The sequence below is a fragment of the Diplotaxodon limnothrissa genome, linkage group LG9 (assembly GCF_057381915.1).
Source record: "Diplotaxodon limnothrissa isolate DT_005_m linkage group LG9, D_limnothrissa_male_GT1.1, whole genome shotgun sequence".
NCBI lineage: Eukaryota > Metazoa > Chordata > Actinopteri > Cichliformes > Cichlidae > Diplotaxodon > Diplotaxodon limnothrissa.
Window position 1 is genome coordinate 17,655,748 of NC_140604.1, and position 21,592 is coordinate 17,677,339.

Genomic DNA, 21,592 nt, shown 5'->3' on the forward strand with positions numbered 1-21,592 from the left:
AGGCCCCAGCACTACCTCTGCACTGCCAGGCCCCAGCACTACCTCTGCCCTGCCAGGCCCCAGCACCAACTCTGCACTGCCAGGCCCCAGCACTACCTCTGCACTGCCAGGCCCCAGCACTACCTCTGCACTGCCAGGCCCCAGCACTACCTCTGCACTGCCAGGCCCCAGCACTACCTCTGCACTGCCAGGCCCCAGCACTACCTCTGCACTGCCAGGCCCCAGCACCAACTCTGCACTGCTAGGCCCCAGCACCAACTCTGAACTGCCAAGCTCCAGCACCATCTCTATCACGAGCTCACCCTTACCCAGCACTGCAATTACTGACAGCGGACTACCAACTCCAGAGGACATCCGGCCATATCCAAAAGCTGGCCGCCGAAAACCATCCAGCAAAGGAAGAAAACAACGCAAATCAGCAATTCTAACCGACACGCCAGTGAAGCAGCAACTAGAAAAAGAAAAGAATAAGGCTGAATCTAGCAAAAAGCTGTTTCAAAAGAGAGGGACGCGAGGGGGGGAAACATCTGGACCTATGAAGAACAACGCAGCTAAAAGAAGAAAAATAATTCAAGAGTCATCATCAGATGATGAAGAGTGCTTCTGCCTTGTCTGTGTGGAGCCATTTTCAAACAGTTGTCCAAAAGAGACCTGGGTAAAATGCGTAAAATGCAACTAATGGGCCCATGATGCTTGCACCTCAGGCCAGGCAATTTATGTGTGCCAGAATTGTGACTCTGAAGTTGAGTCTGATTAATCAGAAATAGGGCATCTGTTTTGTTCAGAGGATAAACATGTTAAGTAAAGCAAGTTATTTGCAGCATTCCATTCATTTATGATGGATTTATGTGCAAGCCAGAGAACATTTGAGTTTAAAGTTCAAACTAAAGTTTTCTTTCTACTTAATGTTTTGATTAAAATGTGTATTGGATTGAAATAATTGTTTTTTTCCAAATTCTCTTGGCATAATTGTTCAAATTTCCAGTTTTGGTTTGAATTTAACAATTAAAATCAATAATCACAATTAAGTATTTGTGTTCTTATTTTAAGATAATCTAGTGTGACAACTTACCTGCCGATGGGGCAAATTGTCACAAGTACACATTCTCCATTCAACAGTCTACAACTCCGTAATGAGATAAGATATGAAAATGTAATGAATACATCATATGTGCCCGAGACTTCCTTCTTTCATTTGGTGAAACATTTATTACGTTGTGATGTATGGTGCTCAGTAAGAGTTAGTCAGTGTGAAAAGTGTGACAACTTACCCCGCTCTCCCCTACTGTTTTTAATCTTTATCCTGCTGCTATGACAAAATAATTTCCTCTGTGGGATCAAGTATCTACCTACCTATCTATGATTTTCTTAAAAAAGAAAACCATCAAACTATTTTGTGAAATAGGTAGAATGGGTGGGATGTGGTGATCTTAAAAATATAAAGGAAAATGATGGTGCATTAGTAAAGCAGTTGGTTAAAGTTAGTGACAAAATAAGCTATTTCTTGGAGAGGCTAAATCTAAAAATGTTGTTTAACTTGCCTGTTTTTTTTTTAAACTAAAAATGACAGGAGTTCATAGCCACTCTTCATCATCAAGGTTTTCTTTTTGTATGTGATGAATCTTTTTAAAACTGCAATGTAACTCCACATCTCATTGTACAAGATGGGTAGGTAAGAGAAAGGTTATATGTGAAAAGTGATAAATCACTTGTTTACTTGCTAATGCTAGCTGTTTCTACAAATGCATAGATCCTAACAGCAAGGTTTATCTTAGCCACAATCTGCATGTGCAAAAACAAACAAAACAAAACTAGTCTCACAGCTTGATAAGGCCCATCCATTTTAAATGTGACACCAGACAAACCCATAAGATTAATAGATTCACAGTTTACACGTATCCTTTAATTAACTACCAAAAAAGTGAGAAGCTTTATAACAGAATGCCATTTGACATGAAAGGAGAGTGATTTCTTTACTACTTTAACTTGGGTTGGAATTAAACAATATTTAGAATTCATGTGACAAGCACCACTGTGTGACGATAACTGCTAAAGAGTAGTAAAATAGTGATTGCCAAACAGTATCTTTGCTTTTAAATGCCCAGCCCTCGTGGAGATGCTGCACGGCACAACAAGAATGTAAAGGCTGCTACCCTAATCGGGGTGGCAGTTCCTATAAAACTGGAAAAGTGCCTGTAAAATGACAAATAAGACATTGATCGTTAGGGGATCATTGTGTGCACGTTTGTTCTGATTCCTGTGAATTGTGGAGAGGCAGCAATGGATGCCACACCAAGGTCATTGATCTTTTGCCCAAATTAGGTCAAAACAGCACCAGAGGACAGTGTATATTGGGAAACAGCTGAGCACATGGAGTTATGAAGATGGTGAGTGGAAGTTGGAAATGAAGTTTAACTAGTGAACACACACACACAGCATTAGTACAAGGTTAAAATTTTACGGACTATTTGTTGGCTAAATGCAATCTCCATAGGTCCTTTGGCAGACTGCCTGGATTTTTCCAAAAGCAAAACTTACTCTTTTGAGATTTCTGATTTTGTAAACATAATTCACAGAGACCTTTAGAGGTCCTTATACTCTGAGTCAGTCTAGCCATTTACTCAGCTTTGGGGCTTTAAACTAAGCACACATAAGCTTTTCAGAATTTACAGGCATACAAATGGTATCAAAAGCATCTAACACAACTAAGGTACCTAACACAAACTGCATCTGTTCTTACTCTTTGAAAGACTAATCACTCAAACCTTACAAAAAATTATTTTCAGGGAATTTGCTGCTTTTTTTTGACAAACATCCCAGTTCAAAGAGTATCTCCAAACTTTTTTCTAACTCTCCAAGTAGATAAAATATTTGACTTTGAAAAATCCAGCCATTCAATTAATTGCGCATGGTGAATACTAGTATCTCAAAGAGCAAAATAAACTGTCTTTGAAGCTCAACTCAGTTGCTCATGACATCCAATTAGAACGCACAAACTTGCAGAATTGGATTTCATGAGGTCACAACATATTTTAATATCCAAAGGTTTCTAAAATCTGCTTACCTAAGTAGTTTAATGTCTGTTTGAGACCAAAACGAGGGAGAAACGATTGCATGTGTCAAGCCTTGCAGCAGAGCAGTAGTTCTGCTTGAACACACAAAAATCAACACAGGGAGGGTCAGATTAGGACAAAGTACAAGCTGGAGACACCACCTGCCTGGTGTCCACTTTCTGCCCGACTCCTGTTGGCCTGACGTGTTTTGTACTGCCACATAAAGCAGCTCAATTTAATCCAAATCCACAACAAATGCCCCAGGACAGGAAGAGACTGCAGCCAGGAGGTGACAAGGAGGTTTAGGTCATGCTGATTTGACACCTGCCATCGTGCCGCAGTCTACCCCGGTGATATTTTTGCTCTTACATCGGTGTACATCTCTAAGAACACTACAGAAAAAAACAACACTGAATTTCTTTAGTAAAGGTTGACCCCACTCTGGGCTGTTTGTTTGTGACAGAAAAATCACAAACAAGTGCACAGTGATTACTGTCTTTGGAGCTGAATTATAGTTCACACACACTACCAGTTGTATTGACAGATTTGACTCTGGCAGTGCATAAAAGCACGTCAAGCAGCTTTATGAGCCTGACCATAAACAGATGGTCTATTGATTTAACTTTAATCAAAATTTCCAAACAGAAATCCTGAAGGTCATCCCGAAATTGAAACTGCCTTAAAATAACCAAGGGGGAAAAAACGGCATTCAAAGTGTGTGTGTGTGTGTGTGTGTGTGTGTGTGTGCGCAACATTATAAAGACATATGGCAACTATGTTTAGGAAGAAAGCAATGTTGCGTAAACTGACTTCAATTAGGTTTCCTGACCTTCACTAAATGTAGCCTTTACAGCAAGAGTGCCCATGTGGATGCTAAGGGCGAGTGACACTGCAAACTCGGCATGAAAGCCTGGAGCACACAAGGACTGAGATACTGACACTCACACTTTATTCTTTGCATTGTTCGTGGTGAGATTGATTGTGAAAGCTTAATGAGCATGTTGGTGCATAATAATAGCCTTGTAAACACAGGGATGTGAAGTGTATGGTGTCCCTCCCCCTTCCATCCTGCGCCGTGTACCTGGTGTCAACAGGATGACGGAGGTGACGATCAGCGAACAGATGACCAGAATGACAAGAAGGGCGATCGCTATTCCCTTCCAGTTCCTCTGCGGAGGGTTACTGCCCACCAGCTCCTACAGAGACAGACAGAGAGAATAAATGGTCAGGATAAAGACTATTCTGGGAGGGATTCAGAGCACAGTTTATCAACACAGGTTGGGAACATAACAAAAGTAAAAATCAAAAAGAACAGTATGAGAAAGAAGGAAACACTAGATAAGAAGCACCTAGGAAAGAAAGGAATCAGAGAAGTATAAAAGGCAAAGTCGCGGAAATAAAGGATAGGGGTGTTAGTCAAGGACGAATGTGAGTCAGTGAGTCGCAGCCTCTCAGATCTCAAGGAGAGCCGCAGCAGCAACAGCAGCAGGAGGAAGAGGAGGGGGGAGAATTCTTAATGAGCCGAGCATCAGCGGCCATCACGCGCAAACGAATGTGACAGATAAAAATGGAGCCCATGACACGTTGGCGAATTGCATGCTCGACAAAAGCACGGAGAGAAGCTTTGGGGTTGGGAAAAGGAGTCTGAGTTATGAGGAACCTTGAGGTAATTTTTCCCTTTTTTCACCTTCTCCGTTTTGTTTGACCTACAAATCCAGAAACAAAGATATTTTTAATGCTACTGAACTGAGTGAAAGCCAAATTCTAAGGAATTACTATGGCTCCATATAAAGTATCACTGCAGGATATAAAAAGGAAATAACACAGGCAAAGCTGCTCTAGGCTTTGTGTCCTTGCCCAGATGCAATAATGAGCAAACCATGTGAAATTCATTTGACACATAGTCATGTGCAGCAGGTAGCCACATACAGCAAAAAAATAATAATAACAGAAACAGAAGAGGACCAGCCACACATCTCTGTGAGAAAGAGCAACCCTAGCCTGACCATCACTCGCTGTCTGAACGTAGAACTTTCGATCCGTGATGCTGTTAAACACGGCAGTTATTTTCAGATATTTATTGACTCTTTCCACACATTTTTCTCTCAAATCCAAGAGTCTGCCGTCCATCTCAATAAATGGACCAAGGGTCACCTCTTTTCCCATCTGAAGATTTGCAGAGATGTGGGTAAAAGAGGGGCAGTGGACTGCAGATGAACCCTCCTCAGAAAGGCAGAAAATGAAGCTCGAAGTCTGTCATCAAAGCAGACTGCTTTTTTGGTCTGACCAGTAGGAATATACTGCATCTGACTATTCATTTATTTATTTAGTTGGCTGACAGAAGATTGTGCTGTTGCATTTTGAGATTATTTCTTGTTAAATATTGAAGTTGGCAGGCCTGGCCGAATGACGCTGTGTGAAAGAGGGATTTATTTCTGGCATGTTAAAAATAGCAATTATCACTTTGTATTGCTACCTTTGATTGCATCCCATGTGTCTACAAAAGAAAGCACGAGACTGAGAATACTGCTCAACTTTATTTATTCAATTTTAATAAAGAGGTTAACATATTCTCGTGCAGTGCTTCAAGGTCAATTTTTTTTTGTAAACTCATTCTTACTCTATAAAAGCCCACTGTGGGGAAAATGCAACCGTTTTAACCACCAATACACATTCCAGGAATCAGGATCCAGGAATGTGTTTCAGGAAGCACGTTCTCGGCATGATCAGCAGATCATGAGTGGATCACTAACTAAAAATAAACTACATTGTTCTGATACATTGCCGGAGCAATCTTTGAACAGTACAGCTTTTCCCAGACTAGCATCCTTGAATTAAGTGCCACATGGCATAAACTACACAAATCCATGCCTAATTAGCATAACATACTCTCAACCTCCTGTTTTTTAAATTTTGTATTTTTCCCCCTTCCCCATTAATATATATATACATTTTTTAGAAAGCCGAGGTCAGTTTCCTGAGCCCGATAACTGCCATACCTGTAAAATAAAGAATGAATAAATTGAATCTGTCTGGCAAAATGAATCAGGCTTAAGGATCTGAAAAGCAACACTTCATGCTACAATCTAAAGAAACAAAGTCATTGACATCTACAAGGTTGCAAACCGATTTCTAAGGCTTTGGTACTGCTGCAAACCATGGTGAGAGACATTAACCACAAATGGAGAAAACTTTAAACAGTGATGATCCTTCCTAAGATTGACTGACCCATCCACTAGGTGACAAAAGAATCTAGAGGAGCATCTAAAGAACTATAAGCCTTCATTTCCTTCATTTCAACTGAGTGTTCCTGATTTAACAATGAAAAGATAAAAACCACTGCTAACCAATAAGACTTTTGAGAAAAAAATTTCTGTGGACTGACAAAACAGGAGTTAAACATTTTTAGAAGGTTTACATCTGGCATAATGCTAACACAGTATTTTATGTGATGAACATATCAACAGTCAGTCATGGTAGTGGTATGGTGAAATGGACTGCTGAGCTGCCTCACACCCTGATTATATCAAACTATGAATTCTGCTCAAGTAAATCCTGAAGAAGAATGTCTGGCCATCAGCTCGTGCCCTGAAGCTCAAACTATGCAGCAGGACAATGTCCCAAAACACACCAGCAAGTCCAACTCTGAGTGGCTCATTGGCTTAGTCAAAGTAAGTACTTAACTCTGATTTAGATGGTTCGACATGGCCTTAAACAGGCCAATTATGCTCAAAAATCATTCAGTTTGGTCAAATTAAAAATTAATTCTATAAGGAAGATTTGGGGAAAGAAAATGCTCCATAGTAATGTGAAAGACTCATTGCCAGTTAACATTAATTCTAGATTGCAGTTCTTGCTGCCAAGGTTGGCACAACCAGTTGCTAAGTTTTGGCAAGATTTTTTCACACTGGACCAGGTAGGCTTTGATCATGTTTTTTCCCTTACTTGAAATAAATGAAATGATCATTTAAAAAATGTAAATTTAAAAATGTCCTTGGGTTATCTTTGCCTAGTATAAAAATCTCTTTAATGATATGAACTATTTAAGTGTGACACATTTTGTCTGTTACATTTTGTGTGAACTCATACATGTTGGAGAAAGAAACTAAGGCAATTCAGAAATTAAAGCATCTGAAAAGAAAAAAAAACATATGGGTGAATGACTTTTAAGCCCAAGTTTTCACACATCAGCACTGAATAGTGTGGCTAGCACATAGAAAGACCAGTGCCAAAACCACAGCCAAAAGGGACTCTGCAGGAAGGGTCCAAAGCCCAAAGCTACTGATGGAGGATTAATAAGTTCTTAATTAGTTTATAGAGGATAAAAGAGGGAAGCAGAGCATGTGCTTTGGGCACCTGTGGCTGCAGCCTTAATGAATACATGCGAAAGGCTTTAATGAAGCTGAATGGCTGAGCTATGAAAAAAAACCTTTTAGTGACCTCGTTCCCACCTTAATTGAAAAGAGCCCAAGACATCATTAGCCTGCAGATAAGAGCAATCAGAGCTATTTACCACACTTCCCATTACCCACATTCATTAAAACAAGGAACCAGTTAGTTAGCTGCATGGCCAATTGATGGTCACAAGGAAGAACACCTCAAGCAGATTCAAGTAAAAAAGTTCTTAAAGCTTTAAACTTCCCACACTACCCACATAACATTTATGCTCTGCTAATGTTATGTCTATCAGGTCTTATAGTTTGTATTAATTTAGTGAGATTAAACATAGAGGATATAGATTTAAGAAATTGAAAATGACTAACTTTTGGTTGCTGGATTGACTACTAACCACCAATCATCATGGTAAATTGAAGTTCTGGATCTGCCTACTCTGCAGGAACTACCACAAAGGTGGTTTAAGATACTTTAAAGGTCTGTAGTTGACAATAAAATGAATGCTGAGATTGAAGAATAATAACTAACACAATAAAGAGTTAACCGTTATAGCTTTCATGTATGCATGTAAGACATGTCTTGAAATCAAGAAAGAATAAATGACATTTCAAGCTCCAGTCACCTATGCCAAAGATTCACTATTTACAGTAGAAATTCACAGACATTTGGAGTGCTTATAGAATCTGAGCAGCAACAGAGCTTCTGCATTAGAGAAGCAGCAGCGAAACGGTAGGGTGACAGATGAAAGCTGATCGTCTAATGTAGACACAACTTCAGCGAATCTGTGGTGCGACAAAGGTGACTGGAAGCTTTTTTTCTTTCAACAAACAGAACCAACAAACATGCCCAGCCATGAGCTCAGTTGGTTTTGTTGTGGAGAGATTATTTCAGATATCCAGCGATGAGCATAATGCTGTGGGCTGCGAGCTGACAGTCTACAGTGTGATTTATTTTGTCTAATTCAGCGCTGAGCCATCTCTCTGGAACAATCTATTTTTTCAGCAGAAATGAAAATCCTATTGGAGATTTTACAAGAGTGGCACAAAGCCCACTGCTGATTTTTGTGGTCGATACAGCATGTGACTGAGTACGATTTACAATACGGTGACAAAATTGAAGGAAAATTGCTCTATAGAGTGCAACCACTCACATGCAATAATGGAATGTAAAGCGAACACAGCAGAGCCCTCAATCTGTGTAATGCACATTAAAGGAAAAGACAAATCCTCATGCATTGCTAAGTAATAACTGTTTATGTGTTATATGCAAATGGTTCGGCAGTGTAGATAAAGCAATCTAAAGCTGGGGATGATTCCATCACAGCATTAACAGCTTTATCTATGTGCGTGACTGTAAGCATTTACAGAAATCCAGCCCGGAGGGCAACCTAACCTGAAGTGGATCGCTTTGCTGAAAGGGCTACGGCATGACTCACTCTCTGTAGCTCTGTAGCCAAAGCGATTTGGAAAAGGTAAAGGGCTCATCTAAATGTCCATGCAGTTCTGTTATCTCTTCTACAAGGATCAGTACAGCTGCTGCTCAGAGAAGCATCAAATGTCACAGTGTATCTTTAACCAATAACTCATTTTCAAGTGTAAAGTTTATATTCAAACTCACTCAACCTTTCCAAGTGTGATGTTAGGAAAAGTTTTATCAAGTTTTATCACCATGTCAACTTTAGTCCAAGTCCAAGATTGACAGTCAGTGTTTGTATCTTCACCACTGTCAAGATTAAGTAAGTTCAGCAAGCTGTCCAGTAACAGCAAATGTTCACTACTAGTCCGACAGCACAAGCTAAGAGCCAAAACAGGAATCTTGAAGCATGCAGCAGCCGAAATAACTGTTACAATGACTAATGACTCAACCAGTATTTCCATATAGATCAACATACCTATGGGAATGACATTGAAAACTATGCATCAATGAGAGCAAAATCTTGCTAGCAAAGCTAACTGTGAGAATGCAGTATTCTTGTATTGAACTGGAACTTGCTTGGGGTGAAGCAGAGTAATAATCAAAGAACACATGATTAAGCCAAAAAGAGCAAGGACAGAAACCTCACTGGGAATTTGTGTCAATTTTTTTTTGCTCTTTCTGTGCTCAGAGGGAATAATGGTAATCACTTATTCAGGGTGCAGACACAGGACAAAACCTTGTCTAACCTTCCCGATCAGGCCTCTGTGATCTGTAATTATCATAATGATTGGACTAATTACCTAGGCCTTATGTGCTAAAGTAATAGCGAGAAGAGTGGGGGAGAGAGATGAGGTATAAAATGCACAGCAAGGAGAAAGGCATCAGAGCTTGCAGGAAAAGTAAATAAATAAAATGTTGGGAGGTACAGGAGAGAGTTCACTGACAGGAAAGCTTGAAGCGTGACCAAAACATGACAGAGAGACGCTGTGGATGGATCCAGGTCCAAACTCGAATAAAAACAGATTCCTGATGTGTTCTAGTCCTCTGTAACTGTCATGTTTGAATCGGCAGAGCATGCACAGACATTATGAGTTTTGAGTCAACCCCGAGAGTGCATAACACAACACTATGTCAGTGTTCCTTGAAGTAAACAAACGGAAAAATCGACATAGCTTTTGAGCAGTCACAAAATGAACAACTATTTGATTTGAAGTATGCTTGAAAAGGCAAAATAAGATACATTTAGCTGCTTTTCCTTCAATTTTTTCTCACTACTGAAAGTAGTGGTATGCAATTTGAAGTCCTAAACCTTCAGGACCACTGACGAGGCAGGTCAAGTGGGGGTATCCTTAATAGTCTTGTTTTATAAAAATTAACTGCATAAATGAACTTTGAACCACACAAAGCTAATTTAGTGGCTCCTACAATAAAAATGTACTCAGCTGGAAATGAAAATAATGGCTCCTATCTTTGGATGAAGAGCTCTTTAGTCACAAGACATCAACTTCCGTTGAGCTCATTTGAGTTTTACAACAAACCTGACTTATTTTAAGAGGACCTTTCAGGTTAGTTTCCATATTGACTTTTTAGAAACATTGAAAGTGTTGACAAAGTAACAGTCATAATGCCCAAACCAGCAATCATCTAAGAAAGAACAGACCATTAAAAATGTTCTAAATAATGAGAAATTGCTCAATTCATTTGATGCTATGTCAGACGAGACGATTTGGCTCATCTCCTTTTGCTGCTTTAATAGCTCTAACTATATTGTGTTGGGCATGGCTACATGTATTCTCCCTCAGGACAAAATGATAATGCCTCCAGCATTAGTGACAGTATAGTTAATTAATTCTGATTCTGAACAAACACAGTGATGTGCAGGAGTGTATCTGTCAACCAAAGTCTTGTGTACTGCTATTGCTGCATGCACAGTTTCTGTATTTTAATTCAGATGTTTATTGCAACACACATCATCTTCCAGCATAAATCTTAGATCACTTATAACACCATGGGAAAAGGAGTTCTTGAGTCCCTTTGAGCCCTTGTACAGACAGTCTTAGAGATGGTTGTGGCTAAAACCTAAAAGTACAGGATGATGCTGTCATGAGTTAATCAGGATTGAGACAGTCAGCACTTAGCTTATATGGAGACTGTATCCAGGTGTCTGTATCCACGTAATGCAATTCACATGAAATTTGAGAATTTCACTCACTAAAACAGAAGTGCAGACTTCCTGGAAAGACTATCACTCAAATTAACCTCAAGACCATTGCTCAGATAATTGGACTGAAAATGCTGTAATGCCTTCTTTAAGTTCTTTTGCGTTCCCTTAGTCCACTTTGGGGAACATAACATTGGGGGTTTGCCCAGGATTTAACCAAAAAATGAAAGAAAAAAAAATTGTCTAAATGTTCCAGTTTGCCTTGATGCATTTAAAAAAAAATAAAATAAAACGACACAGTCAGAAGGTACCATAAATTAGCTGGGGGGATGTATAGCATGCCAACAATCTGTCATTTACATCAGACACAGTCCAAAGAATGCATAATATTGAGCCTAAACACAATATAAATAAGTGAGCTATTCACATCTATATAGTTGTCACAGCGAACAAGGTGAGAAATTAGCTGAAAAGATCGAAACATAAACATAAAAAGTTTCTAGTCTTTTATAAAATGATTCTTTCTACAGTAAAGTTAGTCAGGTCGTGCAGTGACAGCAGGGCGGACAGGAAACATGTTTGGCTTTGATTAAATAAAACTGCAGCACAAGTTATGTGCCACAGCTTTGACTGCAAGTGATGGAGATTAGGGTCAGAAAGCACAGAAAGAAATGGATTAGATTAGGTCATATAATGACATGCACTAATAAAACCATATAATCGCATAATGCAGCACAAAGTAAAGGACATTAATGCAGATTATTTTGTAATATTTACTTGCTTTATGATTATTAGGTAGTTGTTTCAATTTATTTTACAAACCTAATTTTTTTCATGCAAACAAAGACTAATAGGTGTCATTTCAGACCAGTTTCATAGTGCAGAGGCATGATTTAAACTTGAAACAGAGGGATTTTGAATCTCTCCTCCTTTCATCTTCCTCAAGCGGACTTCATTTTGGCAGAAATATGAGCAGATTAGTCTCAAGTTCAAATCCTCTTCCATTGTTTAAGTGGCTTTAAGTACAGATGGATTTTCTCTTAGGCCTTTTTCAATCAGACATTTAATCTTTGAATAAAAGATTCCAAATGGTGCGCATCTTCCAGCTCTGTGCTTCACAGGTCAAAGAGCACCCATGCAACTGCACCCAAACACATTTGGACAATCTTCTTGTTGTCATAAAGTGAGATGCAGCGATACGGCTGTAAATAAACAAGCTGTCTTTTTTGTTACTTAGGCCAGGAGAACAAATTTTCAACTGTCTAGCATGTGTGTGTGTGTGTATGTTCTTCTTGAGTTTCTTCCGCCTGGCTTGTTTGATTTGCGAGTGAATCTCTTCCAGTCCATTAAAGAGATGCTGGGAGGGCGCCACTGCCAGCTGACCTCTCTCTGCAGAGTTTGCTTTAAATCACATCTCTGTAGAATAACACAGAAACACACTGCCGCAGGACGAGTCAGTGTATATGACATAGGGCTGCCATAAAAATTTGAAAATACATAGAATGTATATATAAGATCGGTTCAGTCTCCATGACGGTACCTGTGGTTTTGTGAAGGTATATTCTCAAGCTTCAACTTCAGCATTTTGGCCTGACCATATTTAGACAAGAGGTTAAGAATGCTAATTTATCAGCTAATGCACAGATATTTCAATAAAACATGGATACCTGCCACATACGCTCTTAACAGCTGTTAAGAAAAGGTAATTTGCCATATAGACTAAAACCTTTTCTGAACCAAACTGTAAATATGTTGCTCAGCTGTATAGTTGGTTATGTCAATGATTGATTTGTTTATGAAGTGGCCAAGGGCACCTACACATTGGCTTCATTTAAAAAGGAACCTGAACACTCCTCATTTGAAATCTCATTTAGTTCGCCAACCATACCCTGGAACTCGTACACGTGTTTTAAAATATGATTTCTGCTGCAGCCATAGACAAAATGTCCCTTTAACATGCAAGCGCACATTCTGAAGAAGAAGCAATTACTCGCATCTATTCTGTAATATTTTCCTCATCGCCATGGAAACAGAGTACGAGTGAATCAGGTTATTATCCCTATAGCTAAAGCTCCTCTGCATAGTATACACACATCATGATATGGCTAAACAAGTGATGAGGCACACACATGAGGGAATAGCCCTTCTTGCTTGCCTCTCATATATAATGCATGAGGGCAAAAGTCTATTTGTCAGTCTCAACGCACGTCTTCTTTAGGAAACAAGAACAGCAAAGAACACAAGCAGAGTTTCTCCTCATTTCATCACTTTTTCCTGTGGCAGCATGTGTCTACAGATCTGTCAGGGGAGGCAAAATGTACCTGCCGAATGAAAAGGTTTACCTTCATCTCTTAACTTCAGCAGTGCCACAAGTACATGTTAAAGATAAATGAATTTCAGTGGAGGAAAAATAAAAGTCTGGCCTGACTATTCTAATAGTAGAACATTGGGCATTGTGGTCATTCTTCCAAAATTCTATGTTACTACTGCTTTAATGACTGATGCCTATTCAAAGCTACCCCTGGGAAATGTTCCAGCATAACATTAGCTAAGTATGTGAAGGAAGCTGTACCCTTGCATGCAAATGTGTGATGTGCTGACTCCAAACCTTCTGAGGTAAATTGGATCTGTATGGATTATGAGTGACAAACTCCGAAATAAGGCGTGTAGCTGACATTTGTTCCATTATCTGTATTTTGTTACTACATTTGAGACAGCAAGCCTCATGTGTTAAATAAAAGCAAATCCCAGTTAATGTGTATTTAGAACATGTTACTGCTATAAGGAGTTTATTTTTTTTATAAATCATTGATTACCGTAATTGTCGGGCTATAAGCCGCTACTTTTTGCACAAGCTTTGAACCCTGCGGCTTTTAGTCAGGTGCGGCTTTTCTATGGATTGTCCATGATTTTTGTGATATCGTAAGAGGATTTGTTTTGTTTGTTCCGCTGTTGTACGGCACTACGTTGCCTGGTGGAAGGATCGGGGTTCAAGAGTGGTATGTTGGTCACATGTCCGTCCGCCAGGCAACGTAGTGCCGTACGAAGTAGCGTGAAAAACAAACAGCGTGGAAAAGTGTGAAAACATCCACGATCACCAACGGATTTCGAAGGGCTGGACTGCTGCACGATGGAGAGGAGGACACCGCCACGGCCCTTCTGAGGGTGTTCGACTCTGACAACGAGGATTTCTTTGGTTTTGAAAGTGACAACGAAGGAAAGAAGCTGAGAGTGGATGACGAAGCCACCCTGAGCCTGCTCGTTTCCGACACTGGAGAAGAGGACTTTGGTGGTTTTAGTGCGCAGGAAGAAGAGAAAGATGGTGGTGAATGACTGACTTTTCTTCTTGTTAAAGCCGTGTCACTGCACCTGAGCCTAAAAGGTAGTCCGAATCTATTTTTCTGGTGTGCTGTAGGTTACTGTTATGTACTACATGTGCAAATATGTACCCATAACTTGTTTTTCAAAATATTAATAAAAGTGATGTGTCTCCAAACAGCCGTCTCTTTCCTGACAATTCCCTTTGTGCATATTCTCTTACATATGATAAGTCAACATTGAAACACCTGCGGCTTTTAGTCAGGTGCGGCTAATGTATGTACAAAACAGGATTTTCCCCTGATTTTAGCTTGTGCGGCTAATATTCAGGTGCGCTTTGTAGTCCGGGAAATACGGTAATTCTTGTTGTCACAGAATGTACACGCAGTTCTGCTATTGTATGCAATTACTAAATTTAGTTCAGTTGCACAAAGAGTTGCTGTGACCATGTCACCGCCAGCCATCTATGTGCTTAATTGGCAAAACTAAATATGAACTAAATATTGTCACCACTAAATTCCTGAAAAAAAATTATTTACTTATAAAAAGGCCCATGTGTCACAGATCGGATAAAAGCCTATATATGCCACACACACGCACACACACACACACACACACACACGAACACGAAAACTGGGTAGACTAGTTCTTTGTCTTTTTAGTTATCCTGTGGGGACTAGACACACATTCTTCAAAAGGTTACAGCACATAAAATAAATGTCTAAATGAAAGCCTGTGTCCTAATGGTTGAGGACACAGAGCAGAACTCCTTTTCTACTATACACACTATTTACAGCATGTTTCCTGCCATTTAGAGTCGAACTAGTTTCTATATTCACCTCTTGATTTCGCCATGCATCTTTCTTCAGCTCTGTGTTTATGGAAAGGGGGTGGGGGATGGGGGTACACAGAACAAAGCTGAGCAGAGGAGAAGCCTAATAAAACAAAACAAGCAAAAAGAAATTACCAGCAAATATCAAACCAGAAAGTCTATGATGCAGTAACTCGTGCATCTCAGAATTCATCATAATTCACAGGTTACTGTCCATATAACAGTAACAAAGTGACACTGATCTTAAGTAAAATTTGGGTGAAGACCCATTAGCTAGTCTAGTGCACTAGACTCCCATCAGTCTTCTGTCAAAGACCAGAACTTTACCCCCCCTAAAAAAAGAAAGAAAAAAAAATTGCTAGCCTCACAACTTTCCAACCTCCGTGCTTTGTTAACTGTCTAAGGACAGGTTTATGAAAATTGACAGAATGCTTTGAAATCCCAATGACTTCTAGTCATGCAGAGTTAAACCTGCTTCCAGAGACAATACCCAATTGTGGCTACAAGATGGTGGAAATGTAAACAATGGGTGGAAGCGACAAAATTATATCTGTGATTAACCTTTGTAGGTTTTAAATGATGTCTCTTGTTAGACTTCACTGGACTCAACACTGACTGTCCACTTGGCACTGCCCAGATGGACTGTGTGAGGATGGTCTTTGAAGAGTATTCAAGTAGTGAATACCTTACATTTCAAGATTTGATGAGATTTTTGGCAACTACAACTACTTGGTTAAGGTCAAGATCTGTGCACAAAGAAGGTCATTCACTTCTTGCCCTTTGCTTGGTAACTGGTTGTCAGTTGAGAGAAAACAGTCTTGAGTCTTGTTGCCTTTGTAACATTTACCACCTTACCACATGTCAATCAGCAATGTCCTTCACTTTCATTGGTAGTCACCTGCTCTAAAGTTTAACCAGATACCTGAAACTTCATTCCTTTGTCTCTCGAAGTTGGTTAATAACATTGGTTTCCCATGACTTTTGGTTGTTGTGTTCCTGCTGACGACTTTCAAGGCCTGCAGTCCACAAGAGGTGGGTTTTTGTCAGTCTACAGAGAAAGCACTATATTTCAAAGGAACCAGTGACAGTACAAGCTTTCTAATGTTATACTATATTCTTCTTTCCATCAATAACATGCTATCCTACAGGAAAACAAGCAACTCCATACAGAGGTCTGCCACTGAAAATATCTGGTCACTTAACACTCTGTGCCTGTTCACCAGCAACTCGAGTTTTATGAGATGCAGTTTTGTTGCTCAGGCTCACTTAAGTGTTTTGCATGGAATGCTCCCAGCTGCAAAGTAACTACAAAATCATCTGAGCTGCTGTGTGGAAGGAGGTTAGTGGAGAATACAAAAAAAAACAGAGGAAGGGAAGAAAAAAGAAAGCTGGATGGGAAGGTTTCACTGCAGAACACTGCATGTCCCCTCAGCCCACACCCAGAAAGATTAGTATTCAGTGCAACCAGGCAGCACAGCCAGTGCATCTCTCAACAACATTAAGAATTGAAAAGTATCTTTTCTATTGTTCTTATCTATCAGCCTTCATTCTATAATGCACACTTGTCCTGCTACTCTGGCAAAATAAATTGCCATCATGGAAACAATATGCAACGACAGACGCGCTCGCTTTCTCGAAATGAAATGCCCCTCAACCCACTGCTTCCAGGCGTAGGGGTCTAATAAAAAGAGGCTGCTGCTTTGTTGATGTTTACCCAGGCTAATGTATTCTGGCCTGCTGTTTTTTTTTTATCAGTTTGCAAAGTAAAATATGAACATTCATGTAGAAAGAATAGACTTCCTTCCTCCTTTATTGGCATAATGTTTGGCTGAAGTGTTCTCATGATGAAGAATGTCTCACGCTCAAGTGTGGTCTTCTTTTTTGGAAGAAAAAATAAAATAACCTGCATTCACCTCTCTTCTTGCTGAAATTTAAAAAAAAAATCTGATTGGGAGAGCTTCTATGCTTGCAAATACAGACAGTGTTTCTCTGGGTGAGAGAGGGCGACAATGATGGGTATGATCATGTACCAGCAATGCTGACTCCACAGTGGAAGTTCAAGTGCATACAGTGAGTTATAGATATCGGCCTCAATAAAACAGCAAAAAATAAGTAAATCTCATTAAAAATAATATATTTTAACAGGGTTGTGAGGCTGTGATGGATCCCACATAACTGCATAGTTCGTTTGAATCTGTCTAGTTTGTTTGCATTCCCTTGTGTTGTGTTACCGTGGTGACTCTGTCAAAGTTTAAAAATAATTAATTGCTTACCCTCCATCTGGCCACCTGTTGTTATTACCACAACCCAGTTGTTCATGCTATTCAGCTGAGAATGGAAGAGCATGCTTTGCATCTAAGAGTGGCCACTGAATGATTTAACAGGGTTGTGAGACTATTTGTTTCATAATTACTGGCCAGTGTATGTGCACTCAACATTCATCGTATAGCTGAATATTACATAAGTCCTTATTCAATTCAATGGAGCATGTCTATGCTACAAGTGTAATGAACTGTAAGGCTTAAACATCTTGTTTAATTTTGTTGGCACACTTGAATCATAGGTTTTGACAGCAGGGATTTTTATCATTAACTTAATCAGGAATTACTGCCAACAATCAAAAAATATGTTTTCCATGTTTTGTTTTGGAAGGAATAAATGTTGCATAAATCAGACTTCGAATAATACAAACAACACCTCTGCAAAAACCTTTAGAATATGGAAAGGCGTAAAAAGGAAATTCTGGTGTACATAATTGATACTGACGTGAGGATATCTGGCTGACAGGGAAAACTCATTATTTGAAAAAAGACTTCACAAAAACACTTTTCCATTAATACATTAAGAAGATGAAGTGTCCTGAAATTTCAAGATATGCAAAAGAGGTGACTAAATATGCACTAATTTGCATAAATGTCTAACAGGCAGAGTGGAGTCAAATATAAACAAATGTGTATTTTAAACATTTTTAACTTCTCTGATGATCCACAGTTGCACCCTAGTCAGATACATCAATAATTCACAGCCAATATCAGCTGTCCTCAGAAAATGCCTATTGTAGTTTTCAATTTAGTTACAATTTTGTCATAAACGGTAAACAGAATACAGGTGGTGTGTGTGCTACTAAGGTATTACATGATATTCAGAATGGGGTTTTTACAATTAAGTTAATAGTCTTATTACGCTTTCAACTAAAGCACAGAATTATCCGATGTGTGAAATAGTTGCTATGTAGCTCATACATCTTGTGTAAGCAGAGTGAGGAACTAAACTAAAATGTAAATATGTAAGTAACTTCCATATATAAGTAAATATGTGATGAAAACAGCAAGACAACCTAAATCTGTCTACTTACCGCCCGTCACTCTCAGTGATGCAACAGAGGGCATCCATGAAAAACAAAATGAGAGTCAGCAAATAAAAGCCTTCCAGGACAAACTATCCATTACATTAACCACTGCTGGCACCAATGGTCCTATCCAGGAGATGCTGACTGTTACAAAATGTGAGAAAAAAGGATTGGCTAATAACAACATGGCTGGTGGCTAAACTAGGCTAATGGCACTTATGGTGTGTGAGATTCCATGTCTGTATCTTTTTAGGCAGCATGTCTTTATTATTAAGCAAAAGGCAAAGTACAGCATCCAATTCAAGACATTAATATTTTGTCTGGAAAGTGGGAGAGAGAATGCACATATAGAAAATGTTTAATTTAAATATTTACAAAGACAAAGTCAGATTAACGAGCCATGCTGAGTTTTTTGTGTTTGCTTTTCTGCTTGTTCAGTAAATGTGGATTTCTTTACAGTTCTATTCAAAGCAAACACACTAAAACTACAGTTTTCTTCAGATGTAATCAAGGGTGGGAAAAAAAAAATCACCAGCCAGCAATCCTCAGTGCCTGCAGTCTTTATAGATGCAAGCTCACTCCATGTCAGGATGCATGTTGTTTGAAGGTAGCAAGCTCATCGAGCATGAACTTGACCATAGTCCTGGGATTGAGAGCAGGACTATCGATACTTTTAATCCTTCCATAGGGTAAAAAGTTGCGTAGTCTTGTTGTTTTCACACATAAAAAAAGAACGTGCAAATGAAATTATTTGGCTTTTTAAGCATATTTTTATCACAAGCAACCTGGTACATAGAAGTCACGCCTTTCGTCCATTAAATAAAGTTTCAAACTAGGTGTAGACCAATTTATTTATAATGGCTAATGACTGAATGAAAAGGTCTTAAAAAGGTAAAGAAATGGGAGAAACACCCTTCAAACCATATGAGTAAAAATGTTACACAGTTTGTCCACCAGAGGGCACTTTGCAACTTCACTATTGACACAAACAACAAGTAGCTAATCCAAGGAGAGTATATAATTACACATAAAAATGCTAGCCAGATGTCTTCGTTTTGTATGTCTATTTTTAAAAAAATAAAATAAAATAAAAATAATTATAATAATCAGTCAATGCATCGCAATATCAGATTTTTAAATCACCAAATACAAGTTATGAAAACCTATATCGATCAGGATCTACTTAGGTATGAGTAATTAGCTTCTCATTAGGGAGTGACAGCACCTATCACTCACATAAATAAGACCTCTCAAAGACAAAGAAAGCAAAGAAAAATGGTGATGGATCGCCAAGTCTGGAAGGTCTCAAAATGATTTGAAATACACCATCTGACTCTAAGGAAAGCCGATGACATGTACTACAATAAAAAAAGAAAGAAAAAGAAAAATGGCCACACCAGGTGTCAGGAACTACAGTATATAAGTGTTTGATGCATGCACTTGTTTTTATTTTTTCAAATCCAAAAAAATAGCCATTTGGTGCAAACCACCTTTTCAGGAGAAGAATACCAAATTCAGCAATGAATTCAGAGCCATATTTACAGCAAAAGTGCTTGAACTAGTCCAAAGAATCTGTCCAAAACTTGAGGTGTAAGAGGACCTTTTACCAGAATAATAAGCTTAAGCACATCAGCAAAATGGCAAAGTCAAACCCCAAATTTACAACTTACCAAAATAGTGTGGATAACTTAAAAGGCCAGTAAATTCATGGAAAGTCTCAAAAAGCCTTGGATGAAGGACTTTGGCAGCAATCCAATGCAGAACAGCTCTGGAAAATCCTACAAGAGTACTGCTAAAGCCAAGGCTGTACTATTCACCAGAATATTACTTCTACTGATGTTTCTGTTGAATAAATCTATAGAATATAGATGCACTATTTTATATGGTCAGCAGTTCTTTACTACAACATTAGAAAAAAAGCTTCTTTGGTTGTTCTGGAATTACAAAAATTTAGAAAAAAAAGGCTTTCTTGTAGTGGAAAGACATTCTCATTGTGAGTATAAAATATTTACTTGTAGCAGACTTAAAATGAGTCAATGCAAATTCTATAATTTCCCTCTACACAGAGAACAAGGTGTGCAGTAAGTGTGGATTTACAACCGTGGAAAGAAGGAAGATGGTCAAAAATAAAATAAAATAAAAACTGAACAGATAGACAACAAACATCTCCAATGGCATAATCCAATGCTCTGTCTTTGTGGTCGGTATGGTGCGAGCCACTGCACTTTTCCTTCGAAAAAAATAAACATACACTGCCTCTGTCTCAGTCCTTAGAGACCAACATATTCATCTCACAGCAAAGGGATTGCAGCACCAACTAGCCATGCTGACACTGTACGTTCTGTTAAGAAAATATACCCTTGCTTTGTCAAGGTCTGAAAAAGGTTGATATTGAATCTAGTAGTAGTAATCCGCTGTTTTGTGCTGGGTGGTTTGTTTACAGCAGATATATAAAGGTGGGTACTTAGGAGCTGATCAGTAAGCTGTGAACGAGCAGAGCACATGTACTCGGGAGTAAAGTAAAGAAATTCTGAGCAGTGCCACAGCATGATGTGTATGCAATAATATGAATGTGTAATTCATTTTAAAACCACCATTAGTTTCAGGTTAAAGACAAAAAAAAACAATATTGAGAAATTTAGACATATGTTAATAAAATGTATAAACGTATAGCTTGAAGCACATTTTGCAGCCACGTTGCCCATAATACCTTGAAGGCAAATATAAGCAGATAACTAACGTGCCAATTATACTGCAATGCTTTTTGGGTAGTGCAGTGCAAGAGTTCATACCATGATGTGGAGATTCATTTCAAAGCAATTTTAAAAAAGTACTTTTCTACAACAAAACAAAGAACACTCCCAAAAGAAACAATTTCAAAACCACACCAACAAACCATGTCTGGAAATAATTTGAATCATTTCTTATGAGCTTCATGCTCAGAAGAAACTCATCTGGAATGTGTGGGTGTCTTGGTCTTCTTGACAATGCCTGGGCAATATGAGCAAACTACTCCTCAGTATCAAACCGACAATTTGCTGCCTCAAACCTAGATTGCTAACAAAAAA

At 38.9% G+C, this 21,592-nt stretch overlaps 1 protein-coding gene across 1 annotated transcript in view; it reads right to left on the reverse strand.

The window, feature by feature from the left end:
* The window catches only part of dpp6a (dipeptidyl-peptidase 6a), a 180,093-nt gene that overhangs the window by 72,938 nt on the left and 85,563 nt on the right, over window positions 1–21,592 (reverse strand). The window contains exon 2 of the mRNA XM_085362797.1: window positions 4,135–4,249. Coding sequence (XP_085218923.1) covers window positions 4,135–4,249 — 115 coding nt within the window. The remainder of the gene's footprint in view (window positions 1–4,134; window positions 4,250–21,592) is intronic.